The 23,908-nt window shown below is 29.4% G+C and overlaps 5 protein-coding genes across 9 annotated transcripts; 2 read left to right on the top strand and 3 right to left on the bottom strand.

Annotated features, from left to right (window-relative positions):
* Positions 1-402: 402 nt before the first annotated feature.
* LOC108568200 (1-acyl-sn-glycerol-3-phosphate acyltransferase delta-like) lies at positions 403-4,267 on the bottom strand. Of its 3 annotated transcripts, none has more exons than XM_017929145.1 (7): positions 4,152-4,267; positions 2,121-2,320; positions 1,480-1,652; positions 1,247-1,408; positions 868-1,197; positions 586-805; positions 403-531 (listed from the first exon to the last, which is right to left on the bottom strand). In XM_017929145.1, the coding sequence occupies exons 2-7, from the start codon at positions 2,296-2,298 to the stop codon at positions 437-439; spliced, it is 1,158 nt and encodes a 385-aa protein (XP_017784634.1). In that variant the 5' UTR covers positions 2,299-2,320; positions 4,152-4,267; the 3' UTR covers positions 403-436. The 3 variants fall into 3 exon arrangements, with proteins under 3 accessions (XP_017784634.1, XP_017784633.1, XP_017784632.1); XM_017929144.1 differs by lacking the exon at positions 4,152-4,267 and adding an exon at positions 3,578-3,649; XM_017929143.1 differs by lacking the exon at positions 4,152-4,267 and adding an exon at positions 2,854-3,286.
* On the top strand, positions 3,693-5,180 carry LOC108568202 (gonadal protein gdl). Of its 3 annotated transcripts, none has more exons than XM_017929148.1 (5): positions 3,693-3,725; positions 3,829-3,908; positions 3,976-4,136; positions 4,580-4,716; positions 4,949-5,180. In XM_017929148.1, the coding sequence occupies exons 2-5, from the start codon at positions 3,829-3,831 to the stop codon at positions 5,084-5,086; spliced, it is 516 nt and encodes a 171-aa protein (XP_017784637.1). In that variant the 5' UTR covers positions 3,693-3,725; the 3' UTR covers positions 5,087-5,180. The 3 variants fall into 3 exon arrangements, with proteins under 3 accessions (XP_017784637.1, XP_017784636.1, XP_017784638.1); XM_017929149.1 differs by lacking the exon at positions 3,693-3,725 and adding an exon at positions 3,747-3,765; XM_017929147.1 differs by lacking the exon at positions 3,693-3,725 and having other exon boundaries at positions 3,733-3,908.
* Positions 5,181-6,212: 1,032 nt separating this feature from the next.
* On the top strand, positions 6,213-9,445 carry LOC108568199. The gene is made up of 6 exons (XM_017929141.1): positions 6,213-6,532; positions 7,549-7,681; positions 7,758-7,833; positions 7,892-9,145; positions 9,199-9,241; positions 9,296-9,445. The coding sequence occupies exons 2-6, from the start codon at positions 7,629-7,631 to the stop codon at positions 9,358-9,360; spliced, it is 1,491 nt and encodes a 496-aa protein (XP_017784630.1). The 5' UTR covers positions 6,213-6,532; positions 7,549-7,628; the 3' UTR covers positions 9,361-9,445.
* Positions 9,391-10,798, bottom strand: LOC108568201 (probable dimethyladenosine transferase). Its single transcript, XM_017929146.1, has 6 exons — positions 10,580-10,798; positions 10,338-10,524; positions 9,983-10,286; positions 9,712-9,933; positions 9,553-9,659; positions 9,391-9,487 (listed from the first exon to the last, which is right to left on the bottom strand). Exons 1-6 carry the CDS (start codon positions 10,635-10,637, stop codon positions 9,445-9,447), a joined length of 921 nt encoding a protein of 306 aa, XP_017784635.1. The 5' UTR covers positions 10,638-10,798; the 3' UTR covers positions 9,391-9,444.
* Positions 10,799-13,182: 2,384 nt separating this feature from the next.
* On the bottom strand, positions 13,183-23,692 carry LOC108568193. Its single transcript, XM_017929135.1, has 7 exons — positions 22,922-23,692; positions 22,569-22,863; positions 22,289-22,511; positions 16,275-16,435; positions 14,082-14,498; positions 13,752-14,018; positions 13,183-13,368 (listed from the first exon to the last, which is right to left on the bottom strand). Exons 1-7 carry the CDS (start codon positions 23,514-23,516, stop codon positions 13,200-13,202), a joined length of 2,127 nt encoding a protein of 708 aa, XP_017784624.1. The 5' UTR covers positions 23,517-23,692; the 3' UTR covers positions 13,183-13,199.
* Between the last annotated feature and the right edge of the window lie 216 nt (positions 23,693-23,908).

Below are 23,908 nucleotides of genomic sequence, written 5' to 3'. Positions count from 1 at the left end.
ACTAAATTATAGAATTATAATACAAATAAAGATATAAGAAAATATTAAAAATAGTGTAGTACTTAATATTATATTAAATTAATATTGTATTTATTTTAAAAAATATTAAGTAAGTAAAAACTATATTGATATATAGTCGATAAGTACACAATATATTTATACCTAATAAATAAAATCATAAATGTTTCTACACGGAAAATATGCATTAGAAACTAAATAACTTCAATTCCTCACATACTACATATTTTTAATACAATAAAGTGTTACGTGAAAACTCAAATTGAAAATGTATCGATTATATAATTGTAACAAATCGAAAAATAATTAAACTTAAATTATATTTGGTTTTCCTGTAATATCAGTAAGTTTATTGTTTTAATTTTACTTCTTGAATTATTTTTTTTGGACAGAATGTTTTTATATTGTTTAAAACGTTTTATTTGGCTTTGGCTTTTACTTCCATATTGTTATTTTTGACCTTAGTGTCCTTAACTTCCATGTTGTCCACACTTTTATTAAGTACGTTAAAACCTAAAATATACATTAGATAAAACTGAATAAAATAACTTTGTTAAAACGACTTACTAAATCCAATTGCAGCTACGAATAGACAAATGTATAAGAACTGACCATTCAGAAATAGTTTGATAAGAAAATAGATGATCGGCGATAATGAAAATATAAACCAAAATATTGAGTTATAGAGTGAATTTATGTGTGGTTCCATAGTAATTGGCTCGTAACGTTCAATTCCAGACTCTTTAAAGAAATCTCCAGTATTTCTAAAACTGTCGATCAATTTGTCCTGCAATATAATATATTTAATTTTTTTTATGTATTCACTACAGATATCAGCATTTACGTTACCTTCCGATAAAACATATCATGTAAATATACTTCTTGATCCTTTTCCGTTTCCGGAATTTCCTCCATGGGGATCCGTCTAATGTACATGTGGACAATAAATCTTCTGGCCTTGATCATGTTTGTGATTGTTGGTTTGACTCCATCGAAGGCAATTTCAATATCGTAGACAGCTGGGATTTTGCCCCTCATATAAGGCACGCTTGTCGTGAAGCCTTTCGTGCGTGGAACCAAATGGTGCTTAAGCTCTCTCAATCCTCTTTCTCTAGAGAACTTCAAAGCAGCTTCATGTTTCTTTGGACTGAACCTAGTACCTTCCGGGAATAAAAGAATCTAAAACATTCTATTAAACGTAAGAAAAAAAAACTTAATAATTACTCACCGATATCGGATCTTCATATTCGGATAGATTTCGGGCAGACTTTTCTAAAATAATCTTATCTTTCTCATAGGACCTAGATAAGTAAATAAACTCGCAGCAGTAAAAGCCCCATCCCACAAATGGTATGAATTTCACAGCATTTTTCATATAAGCCTTTACATTCTGTGAATAATACAGATTAAAACATTTTTTTTTTTTTCAAAATAATCTACTATTTATTTCAAAATAATTACCCCTAAAATATTGAATTTGTCTAATAAAGACGAAACAATAATCCAATCCAATTCTCCGCTATGATTCAAAATACACAGCGAATGCTCTTTGCCCAAATATTTCATATAAACCTCCTTATCTACATACAACTTGAGGTCAGTTGTAGCCCACCAACGTAACATAAAAACAGCCTCTGTAAATTAAAGCGATTAATGTAATTGCAAGTTGCATCCATATTTTTAATTTAAAAAAAGAAGAGTGAATATATCATGCATATGACATTATCAATGATCAGGTCATTGAGGCTATACATGCGCATTTTTCAATTCTCGTGTCAGATTGTACTAACATTTCATTGTTCTTTCCATTACTCTTAGCTATAAAAAACACATTATTTCTTCTTCGTATTCGTGTTGGTAATTGGTTTCCATGAACATAGAAAAGCGCAGTTATATCAAATTTAAGTAAATGGGACTTAAAAGTATGAATGACCTCGACGAAATTTGATCTATTTAAAAGGGAAAAAACGAATTGCCAGCAAACCGAAATAATGAGATTTCATTATTTACAAAATAAATTGAAAAATTGTTGACAATTGTTATATGTACATTTATATTAAAAATAAATGGACTAAAGTATTTTATCATCTGTTGAAACTTACGTGCAAACATGGTGTATCCTAAATACGATGTAAGTTTTCTGTACATTTTCTTGTTGAAGGGCCAAACGAATACCAATATTGCCGTCATGCAAATTCCACAGGATACAACAGCACTCACGAAGAAGGAAATCGCGAAACAAAGATACATAATCTTTCGTAGTTTCAATTTGACCTCCATGATGCTATACTATATTCCCAAACTGAAATAAAATATTAAAAACAGTGTTCAATATTTATTATAACTGATCACAATCAATCAGGATGTTGTTATTAATATACATGAATTTAAATTCAAGGTTTTTTTTAGATAAGACTTTCGATTGTTTCCCATTTAAACTTTTTCTATGAGTATTTTTTTATTCAGAGATAGATTGATAACTACTTTACAACAATACCACAATTAGTTTTGATTACTTTTCATTAGCCATACTTGAATGTAATATATTTTATTTATACTCCTATTAACGCTTTTTACAAATATCTTAATTTAAGCATGTCTCTAATTAACTATTTGGACTTTGTACATACTGAATATAAAAAATAATATAGATACTCCTAATTATATTTTGTTTTTTTCATTAAACTAAACACATTTCTTAACATATTGAAAGGACATATTTTTAGGTATATAGCGTATTTATTGTATTAGGTTTAAGAAAACAAAATATACTACCGATTTTTTTTATCAAAAACTTAATTTTCAGCAATAATATATTTTCATTGTTCTACTCACCTAAAATTAATGGTATTTGAAGGAGTTTGCGCCAATTTTGTTAAATGAATAGAAGAAAATGGCACAATTACATATCAATTCGACGCTTGAGATAGGTCACGTTAATCTAATTGTATAGATCCTTGACTATTACAATGTTATTGAATTGTATATACAAGACTGATATAAATATAACTCGACGCGATATATATTTAAGCAGGAGCTAGCCTACATGCGACTAACGTGTGCGTATCAGAAAGTACATATGAACCAGCAAGTTTCCTGCAGTCACTTTTCTATACTCACGATTTCTAATCAAGCCTTTGTATAACACTATTTGAGGTCAACGATTAGTGATCAAAAATACAGAAAACTACTTCAAATTTTCAAATGAATGTTTCAATGTTTAATCGCCAGTGGGACAGTGTGTTTAACAAACCATATTTATTTATAGATTACCGATTATATACATATTTATTTAGTATACAAAATCAGTCAATTGCTATCTTTCGAAAATGTTACAATGTATCAATCAAACTGATTCACTAAAACTAGCTAGCTCTAAATTATAGCATTAGTAAATGGAACATTTGGAACTTATCTGTTTTATTCATTGATATAAATTAATATGTAAACAAAAACATTACTATCGATATGAAACGCTTCAATATGTATGTGTTCCATAACTAACTTGTGAGATCAAATCAACAACATTTAAATGACTATAATCGTAGAACCGACTTACCAAGAAGGCTATGAAATTGAAGTCCAACAAATGCAAACACTACAAAATAAAAAAAAAAATAGCGGACTAAATATCATGTTAGGCAACCCACGAGACGTTGCATGTTTTTAGAAAGCAGTTTGACAGTTTAGTTTAGATACTTTTTCATGTATGTTTACTTCGATCTGAATTCAGTACCTCTATAATTAGTTAGATATTTGAAATAAAATAATAAGTATATAAATAAAAACTTGTCTTGCATACTAATATAGATGGAGGGTGGTGAAGATATCCAAAAGAAATTGTACTTCCTTGTGGAGCAACTACAAAACATGGCAAGAGATTTACCACCGTAAGTTTATTTATGATATAAATGTTTATGCTCTGGAATATTCATAAATTCGTATATTTTTTTAAAGTAAATACCAAATGAGGATTCCTTATGAGCTGTTATGCAGTTTAGCAAATTATTTATTAAATGATACCATTTTTGAGATTGCAAAAGGTCTCATGGAAATCCAGCATGTAACAGAGCAACATTTGTTGCAACAAAGATTGCAATTCATAAACAAGCAAAAAAGTAGGTTAAACTCACCTTTTATATGTATATATATAATTTATAAATTAAATATTGTCACTTTAATATTCCTAAATTTGCATGATAATTTTTCACTGCACTATGTATTAGAAAACTACACTAATATTTAAATTTCTATTGCAAGCATGTTTCAAAACAATTCTATGTGTGTATTTAGTGGTTAAGCCATTATTGCCATGGCAACTGTAAAGATTTTTTGAGACTTTATAAGTGTATTATTTTTTTTATTATTATTATTACTTGTATATCACCAAACACTTAATTATGTTTAAAACACATACATTTATAATTTGAACACAAGCATTTAAATATATCACAGCTGTATTGATTTATTATTTCTCAAAACTGGATTGTTTTTATCTACTACATTTCATGCATTAATGCATTTATCATATCTCTTTTATTGAATACTTTTTTTCTTCAAGTTGATGAACAGGAGATTCTCAGCAGAAAGGATATTGGGGCAGAACAGAAGGTAGCACTTTTGAATGAATTAAAGGATACACAAAAGAATGATTTGAAACAGTTTGACATGTCTCTAGTTCTTCAGTTAGATGAAAAGGTAAGATTTTAGGTTATCACTTTCCTGTTGGGTCTCAAAAGGAAGTTATATAAACATGGTTGGCTGATGTTCAAAGTGGTTCATAGAGTGGGGGAAGTTAGGAATCAATACTGCACTGCCCTTGAGGGGTTGACTAGTTGGATCAATACCAACACAGTCTTTCAATATATTTATTTTTATTTTACAAGAATATTAACGAAAATATTTACAATATATATATATATAATTTTAGGTGGCTGATCAACAAAATACACTTGAAACTGCTGGAGTTCCAGGATTTTATATAACAACAAACAGTTTAGAAATAAAAGTACAAATGCATCTTCTAGATTTTATATTGAGAATAAGTAAAATGTCAGTGCCAAATTAATAAAAACATTTTAAGATTTATAAAAAAAAAATTATAATAATGTTACATCAAATAAATCACCTTCCTCTAGTCCCAATGAGTCAATTGTATCAGCATGTTTCACAATTACACCATCAAATAGTATTTTGAATTTATCAATAGACAAATCTGTTTCCTTAATTACCTGAGAGTACAGTATATCCATATTATCCTCTGGCCTTATAACAATATGAAATGTTTTATTATTAATGCATTGTACTTTAAACTTTATTCCATTTGTATTTTTTGTATTATCAATAACAGTTCTAGTTAAATATTCTTCTGGTAATATGCCTCCTTCAATAATTTGATTTTCCTTCAATTGAAGTGACATTGAAGTATTACATTTCAAATCTACTTCTTTATCATCTATTGTAAACAAAAGTAATTTCTCATCAATATTGCATTTATTAACAAAATAGTCAAGTATAACTTGAAGTTTATCAAATTTCTTTACTTTAAAAACCTTATATTCTATGGATTTCCACAATATTTTGATAGAAACTATTGGATTTATATCTTCTTTGACTTCTAATATTTCATCATCTGTTGAAACTTCATATATGTTAGTGTTTGTAGTATTTGCTTGGCGTTTTGATGGAGCCTTCTTTCTGCACCTTTTCTTCTTGCTTGTTGATGCAATTACATTACATTCATGTATCAATTTATCTAGACGGGCATTTAGTAGTTCTGTACTAGTTGCATGAATTGCACTTTTATTGTTATCACTAGAATGTTGCACTACTTCATCTTTCTTTGAGTCATTACACTGCACTGGATTGTCTGAATCAATATCTTTGATGGTAAGTTTGGATGAAGATCTTGTAACTTTCTTTTGCGTACCTTCATTTAATAAGGGATCATCAGAATCCACATCGGATGTATTTTTCTGAGTATAGTTGTTTTTGAATTTTTTGATTCCGTTACAAATGAATTTATCTAAATCACTTGAATCCGAATCTGAATTACTAGCCATTTCTATTTATTTTATTTCACTTGGATTCAAAAAAGTAACCTAAATATTTAGATATTTTTTGTTTTGATTTACACAAAGAGTTATGCAACCACGCATTCACGCCAGAGCACAGCACAATTTTACTAGTTTCAAAACAGACATAAATACGAGAGTGAAATCTGGATTTTTGCTTTCAGCAGCTTGAATGAACAGTGGTACTTCTCTTCTTTTTAATAAACCCCAGTCTGATAGAGCTCCTCTACATTTAGTTGCGTCTTGTCGACGCCATATGCCACAGTTGCGGTAGATATTCGGATTCGTCGTAAGGAAGGACCAGGCCGAGGACTCTGCAAATGAGACCAGTGGCTTAGAGAACATTCGATACGGATCGGAGGAACTGGTACTATTGGAACGAAATCATTCTTTGTTATTATATGGTTATGCAGCCAAAGTAGCAGACTAATACAAAATGGGTAAACTAATAATTTTGTCGGGATTTTGATAGAGATCCATTCTGTAGTTACTTAACAACATTATTAGTATTAAATTCCAAAATGTATTTGAGCGATTCAACTTAATTATTAAGTGATGTATATATTAGATGTACAATAATTCTTACACAATGATTAATTGTGGAATATTTTTAAGTGTGATTGGTACTAAGTCATTAAGAAGTACATACATATAAAAAGAATAGCAAAAGTAACACCACCGTTTTGGTAGTGACGATAATTTTTGCTTCAATCAATTTTTAAAGAAATGCATATCATTCTAAAATCAGTGTAAACATACAATATAACAATTAATTATTTGATTAAAAATATCAACACAAGTCTGTGAGCTGTTATAGTTTTATCTGCTATGATGAAAAAAATTGGAGCATAATATATTTTTTTGTATAAGAAAGCAAAGAGAAGAACGAAAATATTTAGTTGCTTAGTTGCAAAGCAGTTTTTTTTTAATTTCTGGCAATTTTGTGTGCATTTTCAAATTTAATTCGTTGTTATTGGCTCTTTAGTTTTCTTTGGAGCGAATTTTATTATTTTTATAGTTTTATGTGATATTCTAGCATTTTTAAAATTTAGTTTTGAGTAGACTTTGGAAGGTTTTATACCGTTATGTTTTGAAATTTTTATTATTAAATAAATTGAAAAGTTTTCAAAATTAGTTATAAATATTTTAAAAAAAGTCGATTTTTCTATAAACACTATTGCCTTATATTATAGAAAATATATGTATTGTTATGGTCAAAATATCATATACAGTATGGGTTAAAGAATACACAATAAAAATATGTTTGTTATAAATTTAAATTAACCATTGCATGGGATTGTTGATAATAATATCGTAGTATTGTATTGGCACATAATTAAAATTGATTTTTATAAATACGTCAATCTTATCGGATCACATTTGGCGAAAGGTTGATAAATTAATCTAATTCTTGTTTTTTAATTAATGCATTACCTTTTTATCTATATACTTTAAGATTTTTTTACGATAAAGAGAAACAATGCACACATTTGTGAAATGTGATTTAATTGAGAGCGAAACACGCACAAAAGTACCATGGCCCAAACGTATTTTGATATTTTACTTAGTGAACAAAAAAAGCGACCAATGTAAGTATGAAATTATTAAAAAAAATAGTTATTAATATTTAATTAATACATATAAATTTATTAATATTAAATTTAGATCAAAACGCAATCAAATAATTAGAGACGCTGCATGTTCACATGGTGCAAAGACTAAAACACTAGAAGATGAAAATGTAAGTATAATTTGTATACTACGTATGCATCCCAAATCGACAATTCATTATCTTCTAGCTATTTCCTAGAAGCATTTCTACAGACGAAGAAGGTATTATTGTTAAAGCAGTGCCCGCAGTTGTAGAAATAAATGAATCAGAACCAAATTCTCTTGAAACAAAAGAAAATTCTAAAGAATACCTAGATTCACAATCGGTTGTTAAAGAATGTACGCCGGTGATCAACAAACCTCGGAATTTATCTAATCTACACCAGTGTAATTTTAAAAGGTGGATTTCAAATGATTTGTGTTCATTTGATGACACAGAATTTCAAGGAAACTCAGTTGATGAAATAACAAAATCATTATCAACAAGTCATCAATTAAATGATAATGAAATATTTGATACCAATCAACAGATCAATAACAACGCAAAAAGTAAACCTGACAGAATTAACTTAAATGAGAACATGTATCAAAAAACGATACTGGATGATACTAATACTATCGTGCCGAACACAAATTATATATCTATTGATTTACCATCCACGTCTGGTTTGAATTTTTCACAAGAAAAAGTAGTAAAGGAAGCTCCGCAATTAACTAGCAATGGAAGAAGCAACAGTGTTCAAGAAACCCCATTGTTTATTAGATCTCCAATCAAAAAAGCTAATTCATTGACTGTAGATAGCAATAACAGCATATCCCATAATGATAAGCTTGGTAAAGAAATCACTTTAAAATCTAGTAATTCTCCAAATTGGAAAGCTCCGCAATTAGAAACACAGAACAAAAAATATGAAAGATTTGTTAAAAGTTACAGCTTTAACAAAAATCAAATTGTGCATAAACAGGTTGAATCTACTGACTTAAAAATTGATCAAGTTGCTAAACAAGCACAAGAAACTAAGTCAGTCAACATAAATGAAGTAAATTCAGCACCTAATCAAATTAATGAAACTGATGAAACAACAACATCAAATTCCTTCAACAAAGATATAGATAATTTGTCACTAGAATATGCAACTGATATATTTCTAACAAATACTGGAATAGATTTTAAAAATGTTATGAAACTTTCTGAAACATTTCAAAACAGAAGTGACTTAAAAAATGAACAAGCACAAGAAACTAAGTCAGTTGATATAAATGAAGTTAATTCAGCACCTAATCAATTTAATGAAACTGATGAAACAACATCAAATTCCTTCAACAAAGATTTAAATAATTTGTCACTAGACTATGCAGCTGATATATTTCTAACAAATACTGGAATAGATTTTAAAAATGTTATGAAACTTTCTGAAACACTTCAAAACAGAAGTACCACGGTAATATAAATATTATATATAATTTAATAGAAGTAATATATATATTTTTGTAGGTTGAATCAAGTAATCAAAGTGACGAAGAAGAATGCAATGAAGGTTTGTATAGTGTGGTAATTATTATTAAAAATATTTGAAAGTATATTTTTGCAGATGAAAATCATATATGGCCAAATGCTCAAAATAGAATAGCATTCTATGAAAATATGAAACAGTAATTTATAGAATATGAAAAAAGTGTAGCTATATACAAAACGGTTTATTATATAGTATTCTGAATTAAAATAACAATAAATAATTATTTACGAGAAATGAATTCCTTCTTTGTTAAAAGCATGAAGAACTCTGAAAAGAAGAAGCAAACATAATAAGTATTTCAGACCTATACAAATTATTATAGAAATACTTACTCCATAAAATCATCTATGTCCATTGTCCGTGCTCGTTTCTGTTCAGCCTGCACGTCAATTAGAATTTCTTCAACTTTAGCTTTTATTGAAAAATCACTTGGAATTTCCTTTAACATATATTGTTAACTTTACATATACACAAAAGTACAATTCACATACCTTATTTTGAAGACTACAATGAATTTTGTAATTTTTATCCAATGTTGCTAGAACTGAAGTTTGCCTAAATGCGCCACCCAAAGTTTTGTTTTTCCTGGTGAACGCAATTCTTGTTAGTCCATCCCATTCTGTATATTGTATAGGTGGTGGTGGGTTCCTTGGTTCAATTCGAACTACTGCAGATTCAACTTTTGGTGGTGGTCGGAAATTATTTTTACCTACCTAAAAGATGAACATAGATTGTTTTTCCACACCAAATTTAAATACCAACCTTCATTAGCATGTCAACTCTGGAGAGCAATTGTGTATTAATTGATAATCTGCAGTACAACTTCTCCCCTGGTTTAGCAACAAGTCGTTGTGCAAATTCAAGTTGGAACATAAGCACAGCACATCTAAAAAAAGGCCGATGCAACAACAGTTTGAAAACTAAAGGTGATGAAATTTGATATGGAATATTGGCTACACATAAATTAAAAAAAGGTAATTCCGTTTTTAGTACATCGCCAATCATAATTTTTAATTTTGATTGATATGGTGTGCATTGTACTCTTTTCTGTAATTCAGCAACAAGCCTAAAAGTTATATAAATAAGTAATTAAACAATACTCTAGGAAATCTATTACCTTGTATCAATTTCACATGCTACTACTTGCTTCACTTGTTCCAACATTTTCATTGTCATATTACCAGTACCAGGACCAATTTCCAAAACAATATCAGTAGGTCTCAGGCCAGCCTTTTCTAACATGTTTGTAATGACCATCGGGTTTTTGAGGATATGTTGACCAAAATCCTTATTGAACATAATACCTACAAGTAAAATTTAGAAAAAAAATGAGAATGAATTAAATAATAATACAAATACCTTGTTTGGCCACTTCATTGTGAATTCTGGATTTTTTCTCAACTTTTACTTTAGGCATGTTGAAATAATTATTTTTAATATGTATAGTTTACATAAATAATCAATTTTTCATTCTTAAAAGCACGTGTCAGTTGAATACATACACTTGCATTATATGAGGTTATGTTTACATTTGTCAAAATCAGTATACCCCCACATGCCATTAATTGCTCGCAAGTTGAAGTTGCTATCAAGTGCTATGAAGTGATGCCACATACGGGGATTCTCTTTGCCAACGTAAAAACGAAAAATAACTATACAGCACACGCACGCGCAATGAATTATTTATATGTATATATATATATTTACATTGGTGGAGAGAAGAAGATTTTTCAACCAAAATCAGTTGAATTCGGAACTGATCAGTTCCGATGGTAACTGTTTCAAATGTTTACTTTGCGATAATAAAACTTTCAAATCTTTTGTCTTATTTCGCCCATTTCGCCATTGTGAAGAACAGAAGTAAACAGAAGCAAGTAAGTAACATTTCCACAGTTCAAAATTTTGTCAGATTTCAAATATCCAATGTTGACATGAAAAAAAGGGAGAATCTTATACTTACAATGATAAGTTATTAGCGCTTGGTATATTTAAGCAAAGTAAGATATGCTATACATTCTTATCAAATATTTTTAAGTTACCATCAGAATCAACCACTTACGAGATTTGATAGTCAAATTAGAATCGATCTTGGTTTAAATGATAATATCTTCAATAAACTGAAACAGCACATTTATGAATACTGTAATATTGTAGATAGACTAGTTACGTTAATATATGATGAATACCTAAGGCAAATATTATAAGAATTGGCAATTGTGAAATTGTTCCTTTATATCAGGGGACCCCAACCTTTTTGCACTGAAGAGCACATTCAAGGTAAATTTATAGTTGACATAGTCAATCATACACAATAAAATTTAATTCCGCACAGCGGCGGGCACACGTAAAACGGTCGGCGGGCGCCATGGTGCCAGCGGGCAGTGTTGGGGATCTCTGCTCTATATGATGTGTGTCATATTATTAATGTATGAGGAACAATTTATTAACTAAAAATGTAAAATATACATTGAATGATGAGACCTTAATTGTGAATTGGGAGGATGTTAAAACTTATATTAAGCTTATTTCATTGATGCTTCAAAAAGTAGTATTATGATTGAAATTATAATAAACAACTGTTTCTTCTGATACTATTTTTTTTCTACAAACTAAACCCATAATATAATCTCTAAGAAATAATGGAATTTAGTTCACTCCTTATAGTGAAAATAGCTTGTCTAAGCCTTGTTAATTTCAATAAACGTGTAATAAATTAATATTATGAAAACATATTAATAAATAGAAATTCTTCTGACAATTTGGAAAATCCTCTACATTTAGCTGGGTCCTGTCGACGCCGTTTATTTATTGCCGTATTATTAATAAATTTCATACTTTTTAAAACCTCTTTGGCCTCATACCATAGTTGTAAATGACCAGATACCATTTCAACATACTTTACATCAATCTGGTTAATTTGTACTATGACAAAATTTAAACTATCAAATATTAATTTCATGTTCTAAAAACTAAATCTCAATATTTATATCAAAAAGACTTTTGATAGCACATTATTTAAATTGATAAAATCGTTTAACCATATAGTTCCAAAATCAAAGATATTTTTTTTCTAAATTACTTATTGACGTTCTATTAAAGAACAAAATTGTTGGGGACAGACGAAATAATTTTCCATTCAAAAGATTTCTTATCAAATATTTCTGTCATCAAATATTGGCTGGTAAAACGGGTTGTTATTAATAATAATAATATATGACAAATACCTGTTTCGTTTTTGTTATCTTTTGCACATGACGTATATGTAATTTTCCAGATTGACCAAAATTAAGTAACAATAAACCACGACAAGATTCACGCAATCACACTTTTTGGCGATCTTCGTGAATATTGATCTCATCAGTCGAGTTACTTTTATTAATAATTTATATTTGATCTTTGTTTATATATATTTCTTTAATTCGTGTATTTATATAACGTCCAGTTTCTTACATTCCAATCTTCTCAGCTACGCTAATTGTCCTACCTTGTATATTTGTATCATAAATTTAATTTCCCTTAATAACACATTTGGAATTTAGATAACAGGAATCAAATTGCATCTTTCCTTTCTACAATGTGACAACATGACTTTCAATAGATCTATTTATATTTTTTTTTCCTTTCGGAGTTTAATAGTAATCTCCTAAGAAAGATACTTAATCTACTTTTGATCATGCCATACTCACATAAATTATTTATTTTGTTCCGAATGTATAGTCGGAAACAAATCCAAATGACCGGTCTCGGTAGTTAATAATTTATTTCTTGAGGGAAATGGAAAGTTGTTACTGTTTTAGTTGTTAAGTTTTATAATAATCGTATAAAAAATTAGATGTAATAACGCTTGGAAATTGTACAAGAAAATGTATATTTATTTTCTAATACTAATATTCTATAGAATTTTTGTGTGTGTAATTTATTACAAAATAACTTTTCGAGAAGTATAAAAAAAAACTAAAACAATAATTTAATGTAACAATTAATTATTAGTGATTGTGCAAACACAGCAACTTGGGAACCAAAATACGTCAGAATACAGGTTGCTTCCGCCAGGTTCAACTGCAACTAGTCGTTTTTGGACATACTTCTGTTCGCATTTTGATGTATATCCATTTGGTAGACTGCAAAGTCCGTTACATTGCTGAGACCTGCCAATGAAACAAATATTATAATATCTTTGCCGAGTGTACATCCATTGCAGTTATATAACTTTGTAACACTTAAAACACAAGCTAGTTGACTCTGCAATTAACTAATTTGAATTTTAAGTGGTGTTAATTATATTGCATACAATAATTAAGCAATTGAAAGGTTTAAATATATTTTTTCCAAAGTGATTCAATGTTGTAACGCCAATAACCAATGATGATGATACGTCGACGCGTAGATAAAAAATGCGCTTTCTCAAATTAGCGCGACATTTACATATTTTCTTCTCATTTTCGCTTATTGATTATTTATAAGCACATCCCATTAGACGAATAAATATATTTGCCGATGAATATTTTATAAACTGAGTCGATAAACTTACGTGCAAATTTCACTTTTAACTAGCTGCGTATATCTGTTATTCACTTCCGGTAAGTTGACTACGTACATCCAATCTCCTTTATCGTTAAGAGCAGCTCTGGGCATTATGTATTGCGATCGAGACTGACACAATGTTTGACCACTTACGTTTCCCTGTCGTTTTTTTCGATTTCTAGTTTCTGTTTGATTTGTGCTAGTGTTAGACCACCTTGCAAGTTTGTTCAAAGATCTCCTCTTCCTTTTATAGTATTTTTCGTTCCTACCATGCCTAAATTAGTGTAAATTATTAATATTAAAAAATAAATATATTAAAAAATAATATTTTGCATACCATTTAATGAAAGGATTCAAAGGATGTCTGTTGAGATCGGCCAGTGTTACTGATTTGTAATACTGCTGTTCATTGTATCTGTTGCTGTTCTGTGCATAATTATTTGGATACTTGTAGCCTTCTTGCGCCGGTACGTTGTACTGTTGATATTGCGTATAATTTATTGGACTTGGTATATATGTATTTGATGGGTAGTTGTTATTGGGCGTATAACTCGTTTGTGGGTTTTGTCTATAAGTTAAATCCGGATAATATGCTTCATTAGGCTGAATGTTATTTTGCGTTGATCCGTATGATCCAAAACCGTATTTCGAATCACTTGACATAAAATAGTTTCCAATCTCGCGATGACTTTCATCAATCAGTAAAGATTTATGATCAAATTTCCAACTCTCTATTAAATGATACACCAACTCCCTGAAACATAATGTAATTAATAATATTTTAGCTGGCGGAAAGTCTTTGATCGTTAACATTTATGCATCTGTGCTAATAAGTAAATAAATAACATTTTTGAAAAATAAAAAATAGTATATACAAGAAATTGCATAAAATCTCTAAGAGTATAAATCTGAGACCAGTTGTCAGTTGGGAGGATATGCTCTTAACATGTAGTTACTATTATTATGCAATGCAGACGAGAGAACTGTCCAATAGTAACTATATTTGTTAAGTTAGTATATTTATTACATACATAAATACACCACTTGTTTTTTTAATAACATAATTATATAATGGCATTTCTTTATATATATTTAATTTCACTATTGACGTTCACATTATATTCAATGCACTTTCTAAATAAAATTTAATGAGATATTATTTTTACTTTCTATATAACGTATTAATACACATTTACATATTATTATAATAATAATAATATAGAGTTATTGATAACTTTTAAAAAAACAAACTATGTTACAAAGATTAATTTTAAATTGTTGTTTCCTATTTACTTAGTGAATTAATCGATCGAACCAGGTGGTTTATGTATGTTTGTGTTCGTGTGTCATCTATTATTCAATTGACGCTGCCATAAAAATGGTAATTTCGATTTCTAATCGTTTCTTTTTTCTGTATAATACAATTTAAAAGTATGTCCAATAGTGAGTAATTCCACAGTAGTAAAACGTAAATTATTTTGTTACTAAACAGTTTATAGAAAGTAAATGATAAATTTCATTTTCTGAACAAAAAAAGAACAGTTGTAAATTATACGATTATTTTAAAGTAGTGAAAGCTCATTGTTTCTTAATACAAAATACAATTCATCGCAATTAGCGAGAAAATATCAAAAAACTGTTTATTTATTTACAAGAAAGGAAAAGAAAACTATTTGAAAAAAAAATTGTTTAAAATATCCATAGCTCAACAGCACTAGTCATTTCAATATAAAAAAAGTATGATTATTACGAATTAACAGATATAATTATGATTATTAAATAAAATAAATTATATATAGATAATAATATAAAGAAAAAATAATTTATTTAACAATTAAATGAAAGTGATTTTGATTAAAAAATATATTTAATTTGTAAATAATTATATTTCACAATCATAATATAGTGAATTAAATTATATTAATCAGAGTTGTTTCTATGATCGAATTCAAATGTTTGTTTGAATCAAGTAATATCAATAAACTGGATTGACATGTAACAAACAAATTATGTATTATTTAAGTTTTAATGAATTTAGGTTATACATTTATTAAAAGGATTATAAAAAGTAATTTATGGGCTTCATATTTTAATTGTATGGAGATAATATATTGAGTATGGATTTAATTTTATAAATTGTAAAAATATACATTGCATAATACTATGAAAATGCAATAACTGTTGTTTATCGTATTTTCATATATATCCTTAATTACTTCATTAATCTTTGCAATATGATTGATTGAGTCAATAGAGCATGATTTGCGGTTTGCATTATATAAATATTAATAGTGAAATAGTTGCAATAACAGCAGCATTTATGATGTTATTGCATGTTGAAATAAATTGATTGGAATATGTAGTATATTGCTATATATATTATTTATATACACGTTAGTAATGTTATTCACGAACTCAACATTTGCATTTGTAATTTTATTTTTATTCATGGAATACATTGCATGTATTAACTAATTAACATTGAGGAAATTGTAATTTTTTTGGACGTATTCTTTCTGTTCAGTCTTACCTTGGATAGTGTGCAGGGTATTCGCAGTACGTGAGTCCAGGTTTGGCGCAGGGAGGTGTTTCTCCTGGCGGCGAAGGGATGAACGGACATGGTTTGGCACCATACACGGAAGAGCATATGCCGTGAGCCCAGATCGGTGCAGCAATCAGTATCAGAAGTACCTGAAAGCAATACCTCGCCGTGTTATGTCGATCTTTTATTGACATTCCTATTGCATACGAAAAGCAAAGAATAAAGAATAAGTATGTTAGAAACCTGTCGGACAATTGCACACAAAGTACGACACACTTTACATTATACATTTACAAGAAGGCGTATATTTTTCAATCGAAATGAAATCAAGAAGGCGTGTGCGTAACTTGATAAAATATTTATTATTATTTTATGCTAAGAATACGCGAAGAAAACATGTTATAAATATTGTATTTGTAATAAATCTTTTGTAATCTACATTTTATTATGCACGATCACTTCGATAAATTCCTGAAGTATATCCATTAGTTTTTAATGAGAAATTAAAAAAAAATATTATAAAATAGTTTGAAAACGCAAAATCCATAAATATATTTAAACAATTTAATCAAAAAGTAAATGAAGTTTTCATTTAACAAATATTATTTGGTTGACTTATTTGTCTCTCTTACTTTCATATTACATCATACGAAAATTGTGCATAACTAGGTCTGAACATTCCAAAATATTCATTGTGAATAGTTTCCTATATAAGATATTATCGGACTGTAAAAAAATGTCCACGAGATCTGGCATTCTGTATAATTACTTGTTTGTTGTTGAAATTTATACTGAAAAATTGATCGCGATCTGTAAAATTATTAATATTCCAATAACATAATCAAGTTCTTAAATATCGATACGAACTGAAATATATAAATTAAAAATAATCAGTTTTTGTGTAGATTGCGGGTAATCGGTGCCGCCAATATCCAGCACTGTTTGAAACCAAACTAATTGAGAACTATAAACCGCATAAACGGTAGAAAACGGGACAACTGTATAGAAGAAAAAAACTAATAATTTATATATAAAAATATCTTTTTGTTTACTAATTTTGCTCAATTAAAATTTAGTTTGTTTTAAACCGTACTGAGCCAAGCGGAACTATGCGGAGCATTTGTTTTCATCATATAGCACAATTCAATTAAAGAGTATTTGATACACAATGTACAACTCTTTCTAGGCAACGCCTAAAAGTTTTCGTCATTCTACGGATTGCTAAGACATTGCATAGAATGCCGAATTAAATATTTAACCATTTATGTATTATAATATGGTAATATAGTTTTTTTTTTGCTCATTTAAAACTGCTGTGACATAAATATTCACATTTAATATATTGTTATACAATAAATATTCGCTAAATGTATGTAGTAATATGCAACGCGTATGACGCAGATGGTAATTAGCAAAGAAAAATATTAAGAATTATGTTATATGCATTAATTAATTGATTAAGACAAGTTAAGTTTCACAAATATTTAATAATCTACACATTATACAGTATTTGCATCGGCAATACATATACTAAAATTGGAACTATTATAGAGGAGTAATATGAACCGGTACTTGTATATAAATATTAGCAGAAAAAAATATTAAGTAATGAAATTCTAATGGCTATAATATTATACATAAAAAAATATTCATTTTAACAATATTTGATATATTATATAATAAAGTGTTTGTTATTTTCTAATTCATTATGAATTTAACTTTTGGAAAAAATGAATTAATGGTAATTTTAGTAAGATATAGAGGAAAAATAGGATATTTTATGTTTATAATCATAAATTTAACAGATTTATTATTTTGTTTTTAAATAAATTCAAAAGAAAACCCTTAAATATCTCGAAATGTATGAAAATATACCACTTTCAAAAATAATTTTAATTTTAGATTTATTTCTTTTAAATATTTGAAATTAACAATTATATATTTTTAAATTATTATATAAAGAATGTTATTTATAATTTATCATGTAATTTATTATTATATAATAATCTATTACTGAAAACTTTAAACTATCAAACTATTTAATTGCATATTTAAAAGTTGCGTAATACTGTGGTGTTAAAGTTATTAAAAAAGAAAAGAAACGAAAGAGAAAACTGTACATTACTTGTGTGATAAATGTTAATCCCATGTTAGAAATGTGTAGTTCGTAAGAGCGAGAAGTTAAACTGTGTACACTAAACACTAGCCAGAACCATGGCTAAATAAGTCCCGAGCGTGATATGAACCACACACATGCCACCAGACACACAACAATATAACAATTTCCTACATGCAGACATCGCATCCACCAAAAGACAATGCGTTATGTATTGGCGCTAGTGGGGATTTTATGGTTCATAGAACGACCTACTACTGGCAGGTGAATGGGTGAATATTGTACCTCGAATATCTCATCCACACACTTCTTTCGGAGTTTTGCTTTTTAGAAAGCGAACACGAGAGAAGAATATTTTTAGTATAGAGTTAAGGTCATGGTCGCATCATATAAAATTTGTTTGCACGATCTTGAGGGCGAAAGCCTTTTTGTTAAAAACAAAAATAAAACAAAAATCTCTGCAGCTATTTCCGTTCTATAAGCTGCACCCACCCTTTGCACAAAAAAAGACACACATCATTGTCCTCGTTACAGTTCGATGCCGCCTTAATTCGTCAATGAATCATAAAAGCCGAAAGAAAGTCTAAGGTCAATTCCAATTGTGTGTTTGCTTGTTCTTTTCCACATCAAATTGATTAATTATTAAATGACATTTTGTTTTATTTTGTACATAGACAGGAAACTTAATGATGAAATCCTTGCATACATAATTTATATTTTCAAGGTATACCTATTCCTTCAGCCAAAGATCCTTTTAAATTACTATTCAAACAAATCAGTTAAATATTCCTACTTATTGTTTCGTGCAAAAAAAAAATTTTTCTTCTTAATAACTAATTTTATAAATAAATCAATTATGCAATATTCATTTACTATTACATATTCAATTGGTCAGTATAAACACAGGAAAAAAATATATTTACCTGTAATATGTAAAGCAAATAGAAATGTTACTAACGAGTTATTTACTGATTGGTTGTTAATCACATTTTTGAAACAAAAGCTTTTTTTTGTTAAACACAGTATTCCGGTATATCCTACTGATCGTAACACGTTTTGTCAAAGTTGTGTTTCTTCTAGCAATATAAACTATCAACTTCAGAGTCAAATTTATTTATTTAATAAAAAAATATTCGAAAAAAGCCCCTGAAAATGAAATTTCTCTTAAGAATGGAACTATTTTTCAATTTATAGTTTGAAATATATAATTAAAATGTAAATTACTTGCAAAGTGTCTTTACTTTATTTTTTAATTAATATTGTTTATTATTACTAAAATTTGTGAAAGCTTCAACATAGCAGTGGCCGTCCGTCCATGGATGATGTGGATGCGGCGCATCCCTAAAATTTTAAAATGTCAAAAGCATTTTCATATCGCACTGTAACGTGGTAAAGTTGACAACACTGAAAACAACGCTCCACGGTGCAACGATGTCTCCAGAATTTCGGGGAGACCGAATCGAACCGCGAAGAGAGACGGTTGAGGTCTCCAGTAGAGAAGATTTTTATATATATTTGCCAACCCTGAACCGTGAAAGAATACGGTTAAGGAGCCTGCTATAGAATAAGGAAGCAGTATTTGGAGTTCTTCGTCTTTAGAAGAGGAAGTGGCGCCTAGAATCTTCCCACGTCAGAAACTCACGCCCAAACGGGCTTTGAAGATTTTTTATAATTTGCATTTTCGTACGCGATAGCACCCGTCGTATTAAGCGGTTTTGAGAAGTCGCCCCGCTTCAGGTTACTGTCCTCCGTGGGATCTGTCTATTCTGCAGTTTGGTTATCAGTTGAAAATAGGAAGAAGCGTTACAAACGGTCACAGCCTTCCGTGGGTTCTGTCTATTCTACATATTGGTCTTATAGGTTTCTAGTCCTATAATTTAGTGGTTAGACACAACATCCCCATGATCACCAGTTTGGATTTTGCAGAGAACACAGTACGATAGAACAAGTTAATCGACTAGTTACTGGCATCGACCAGGATCTGGAAGAGAAAATATAATATTCAGCTGTATGCCTTGACGTGTCACAGGCTTTCGATAAAGTTTGGCATACAGGTTTACTCTACAAGCTGAAAATGCAACTTTCACATAATTTCTATGAAGTGTTGAAATCCTACCTAAATAATCTAAAGTTTTTTTTTATCAAATTGGAGGAAGCACAAACTGAGCTCCATCGAATCGGGTATTCCACATTTGCAGATGACACAACAATAATGCCATCAGACGAATGTCCCATAATTGCACCTCGACACCTTCCAAAAGAGCTTAATCTGCTCGAATTAGTTTAACTGTATTTTTAGTGTACTGTTTCATCACATGCGTGTTAAAATGATAATTTATTGTGGCTCTTAATAAAGGTGGACTGCTGAGGCTAATTTAAATTGTTTAATTGAAGGAGATTTGCTTCTCTCTCGTTTAATGAAAAAGAGATTATTGCCAAGAGCCCGAAGCCCACACCAATATTAAGTATTCTGTCTCAAACAAAAACATTTTAATAAAGACATTTAGGAAACAAATTGATGGATTTATGGATGTGCTCATTTATCAAAATTATTTTATTAGACATGCATTTTGTTTTCTCAAGAACAAAATGGCTGGAATAAATTCGGATATTCTGATCTAAACAATATCAGCAAGACACGAATGTTCACAATCTTACATATGCTCTACTGAACAATTCAAGAAATTTGGAAATTATTATTAAATATTTACCATTTATCGATAAAAGAAAATCTCAGTAATTTTGGATGCCCAGGTAAAATATTACATCAAGCGTTCAAATAATATTAAAATTTCTCGATATAATAGAATAAGAAAGAAATAAACTCACTCTATACACATAATACATATTTATTCTATTGACAAATACATTTAACTGGAACTCAGAAATTGATTGAACACACATAAATATAACTTTCTTTCATCATAAAGCATGTGTATCCGCTATATTAATATATTTATTTTTAATTCGTAAGATGTACAATACAAACATGAATATAAAATAAGAGAAATTGCTAGAGAATTGTGTAATACATATTATAATTATTTCGTTTTTAAATTTCAAACTGAATATGGTAATGTGTAATTGCATAACGGAAAGATTCGGTGTCGATTGTTCTCTCTCAAAAAAAAACCTGTAGATCGGAAAAATAATTGAGATTTTGCAATTGTATATTTTTTTTGTAGCCTCAATCTACATATCCGGTTAGTGCATTTGTCGAAGGATAATGTGATCGAATTTCCTTTACAATACCACCATCTATTTCCAAGGTGTTTCGTTTCACCAGAATCTCTCTCTCCAATTCATTTCTAGCCAAGATCAACGAGCTGTGACTTTCCTCCGTTTGTTTCAATCGCTCTTTCAACTCGGTTACACTTTCATTTATAAATTTAATCTCCTCTATCAATCTGAAAATTGAGAACATTTACATATAATTGTGAACAATGTTTTATTTCTCATGCATCGACTTAATTTTACCCATATTGTGGAGTATCGCGAACGTTTTCGATCATCGGTCTTTGTCTTCTGATATATAGGCGTGTCTGGGCATTTTTCATCGGCATGTTTAGTTTGCAAATATATTCTTTAATTTTGATCATCAGGCTTTCCATTTCAACTATTTTCGCCATTACCTGCAATAATTGACACCAATATAAAGCAATACCTAAATGTTAATTCAGCAAAATTAAAATAAATTCTAAAAAATTAGTACATAAAATTATTTTCGTATTCATAAATGATTGTTTTTTGCAGTCAAGTCACATTTTATTTGTAGTTTATTTCTACTTTAATTAGTCCGGTTTCAAATCGTCCGGGATATTGGCAGAACCGATTATCCACACTGTAACTGTGGTGTAATAGCATAATAAAGTTATTTTATACAAACCTTTTTAACTTCCATTTCAAGCTCATGCTTAATTGCTTGAGTAGCTGTCACCCTATTCCTAACTGCCATATCAACTCTGTCAGCTTGAGTTCGTAAATCCCTTGCTACGTTCATTAAAATTGCATCCAAAGTACCTCTGTGTATTACAGACTTCTTACGAATTTGTTCAGCTTCTGCTAAAACTTCAATCGCAAAGCTATTCCAAGACTGCAACGTCGATTGACTGAGAAACAAATAAATCTTGTGAATTCAATACTATCTTTGTAAATCTATGTTATACCCATTCTGATAAATAGCGGTACCAGATTTGAATAATATTGTCCGACTTCTATTACTTAACGATGAAACGTGTGCTTCTATTTCATGAGATTGCTTTTTCTCGCTCCATTCATATTCCATTTTTTTTTTTGAAGCTATGTTCGACGCTTGTTGGCTTTCGATATCACGTAATATAATTTCAAAACGATCTTTAATTAATGAAGTAAGCGACAATTCTTTCGTCAATTCGTCTTCTACTAGGTCTCGTACCAATTCTCGATCTAAACGTCCTGTTCGTCTCGTTAAACATTCACCAGCTATATTTAAAAATTCATTAACTATATTAATCACATTAATAAGCAATATGAGATATACCTATCGAAGCTGGAATTAGAACAATTTCCATTGATTGTTTTAATCTTTGTCTTTGCACTTCCATGAGACCAATTTCTTCTATGATTGCAGAAATTGCACCTTTAAATTCCTCCTTCCATTTGTAAATTTCCAATTCTCTCTGCTTCAATTTTCTAGTATTATCTATTTGGTTCAGATCACAATTGGTCATGATATCTTCTACACTTTTTAAAGCTTTCCATTCGCAAGCTTTGGCTTCTTCTCTTTCGTTGTCGCATTTTTGTAATATATATTTATTATGATGTCTCCATTCCCTTTCGCAAAATCTTGTAATTGAGTGTTTATCAACGACTGGTCTGATGCCAGTTAAGCCTGCAATCGATGCATATTCAACTCGACCTGTAGCCCAGTTATCAATAGGTGTTAATTGGTCGTTCAGTTTAACTGGGAAATAATCTTCAGGTTGAGGTAAGTATACCGGCGGCTTGAGATTCGGATCCAATTGATAGTCCTTGATAATCTCGTCTGAATTGGTATAAATATCATAATTTTTATGTACCGGTTTTAAATCGTTTGGTACTGATACCAATTTTTCATGGTCGTTTGATAAAAACATTGTAACTTTTATAATTAACTGCTGCAAAGGGCAATTGACCGTAAATCTTTCTGTCCAAATATTCACTAATTTTACAACGTTTGATACAATATTTTACTATTTCCTTAATAAATGAAATTGCACTACACAATACATTTCAAAGTTTGATCAATAATCCTGTTCTTCATCTTCCTTCCACCACCCTTCTCACTTAGCTTGTGCCGCGCACAATTTCGCCAGTTTCCGCCGCGTGCTCAGTAGGGACTAAATGTAACATATAACATAGGAAAGTAATATAAACAATTTCCAAACCGGGACTCTGCAGTTCTGTACAACTGAATAATGTTGTTATAATCAATAATTTTTATATTTGACATTATATCTTTTAAAGATAAATGTATTAATAATTTTGT

The sequence above is a fragment of the Nicrophorus vespilloides genome, unplaced genomic scaffold (genome assembly GCF_001412225.1).
Source record: "Nicrophorus vespilloides isolate i.1.1-1 unplaced genomic scaffold, Nicve_v1.0, whole genome shotgun sequence".
NCBI classification, from domain to species: Eukaryota; Metazoa; Arthropoda; class Insecta; order Coleoptera; family Silphidae; genus Nicrophorus; species Nicrophorus vespilloides.
The sequence above is the reverse complement of the archived record's forward strand: the minus strand, read 5'-3'. Positions and strand labels throughout refer to the sequence as shown.

Excerpts from the sequence above, each read along its gene's own strand:
- LOC108568199 (XM_017929141.1), top strand. The coding sequence starts at position 7,629 with ATGGCCCAAACGTATTTTGATATTTTACTTAGTGAACAAAAAAAGCGA. Across the intron at positions 7,682-7,757 it reads GAACAAAAAAAGCGACCAAT|ATCAAAACGCAATCAAATAA; the intron begins GTAAGTATGAAA and ends TATTAAATTTAG. Across the intron at positions 9,146-9,198 it reads TTCAAAACAGAAGTACCACG|GTTGAATCAAGTAATCAAAG; the intron begins GTAATATAAATA and ends ATATTTTTGTAG.
- LOC108568200 (XM_017929145.1), bottom strand. The coding sequence starts at position 2,298 with ATGGAGGTCAAATTGAAACTACGAAAGATTATGTATCTTTGTTTCGCG. Across the intron at positions 1,409-1,479 it reads ACAAATTCAATATTTTAGGG|AATGTAAAGGCTTATATGAA; the intron begins GTAATTATTTTG and ends TATTATTCACAG. Across the intron at positions 532-585 it reads CGTAGCTGCAATTGGATTTA|GTTTTAACGTACTTAATAAA; the intron begins GTAAGTCGTTTT and ends TGTATATTTTAG.
- LOC108568201 (XM_017929146.1), bottom strand. The coding sequence starts at position 10,637 with ATGCCTAAAGTAAAAGTTGAGAAAAAATCCAGAATTCACAATGAAGTG. Across the intron at positions 10,525-10,579 it reads CAATGAAGTGGCCAAACAAG|GTATTATGTTCAATAAGGAT; the intron begins GTATTTGTATTA and ends TTTTACTTGTAG. Across the intron at positions 9,660-9,711 it reads ATTGTAGTCTTCAAAATAAG|GAAATTCCAAGTGATTTTTC; the intron begins GTATGTGAATTG and ends TATATGTTAAAG.
- LOC108568202 (XM_017929148.1), top strand. The coding sequence starts at position 3,829 with ATGGAGGGTGGTGAAGATATCCAAAAGAAATTGTACTTCCTTGTGGAG. Across the intron at positions 3,909-3,975 it reads ATGGCAAGAGATTTACCACC|TAAATACCAAATGAGGATTC; the intron begins GTAAGTTTATTT and ends ATTTTTTTAAAG. Across the intron at positions 4,137-4,579 it reads ATTCATAAACAAGCAAAAAA|TTGATGAACAGGAGATTCTC; the intron begins GTAGGTTAAACT and ends TTTTTCTTCAAG.
- LOC108568193 (XM_017929135.1), bottom strand. The coding sequence starts at position 23,516 with ATGTTTTTATCAAACGACCATGAAAAATTGGTATCAGTACCAAACGAT. Across the intron at positions 22,864-22,921 it reads TCTAATTCCAGCTTCGATAG|CTGGTGAATGTTTAACGAGA; the intron begins GTATATCTCATA and ends TTTTAAATATAG. Across the intron at positions 14,499-16,274 it reads TACCCTGCACACTATCCAAG|GGAGTTGGTGTATCATTTAA; the intron begins GTAAGACTGAAC and ends ATTATGTTTCAG.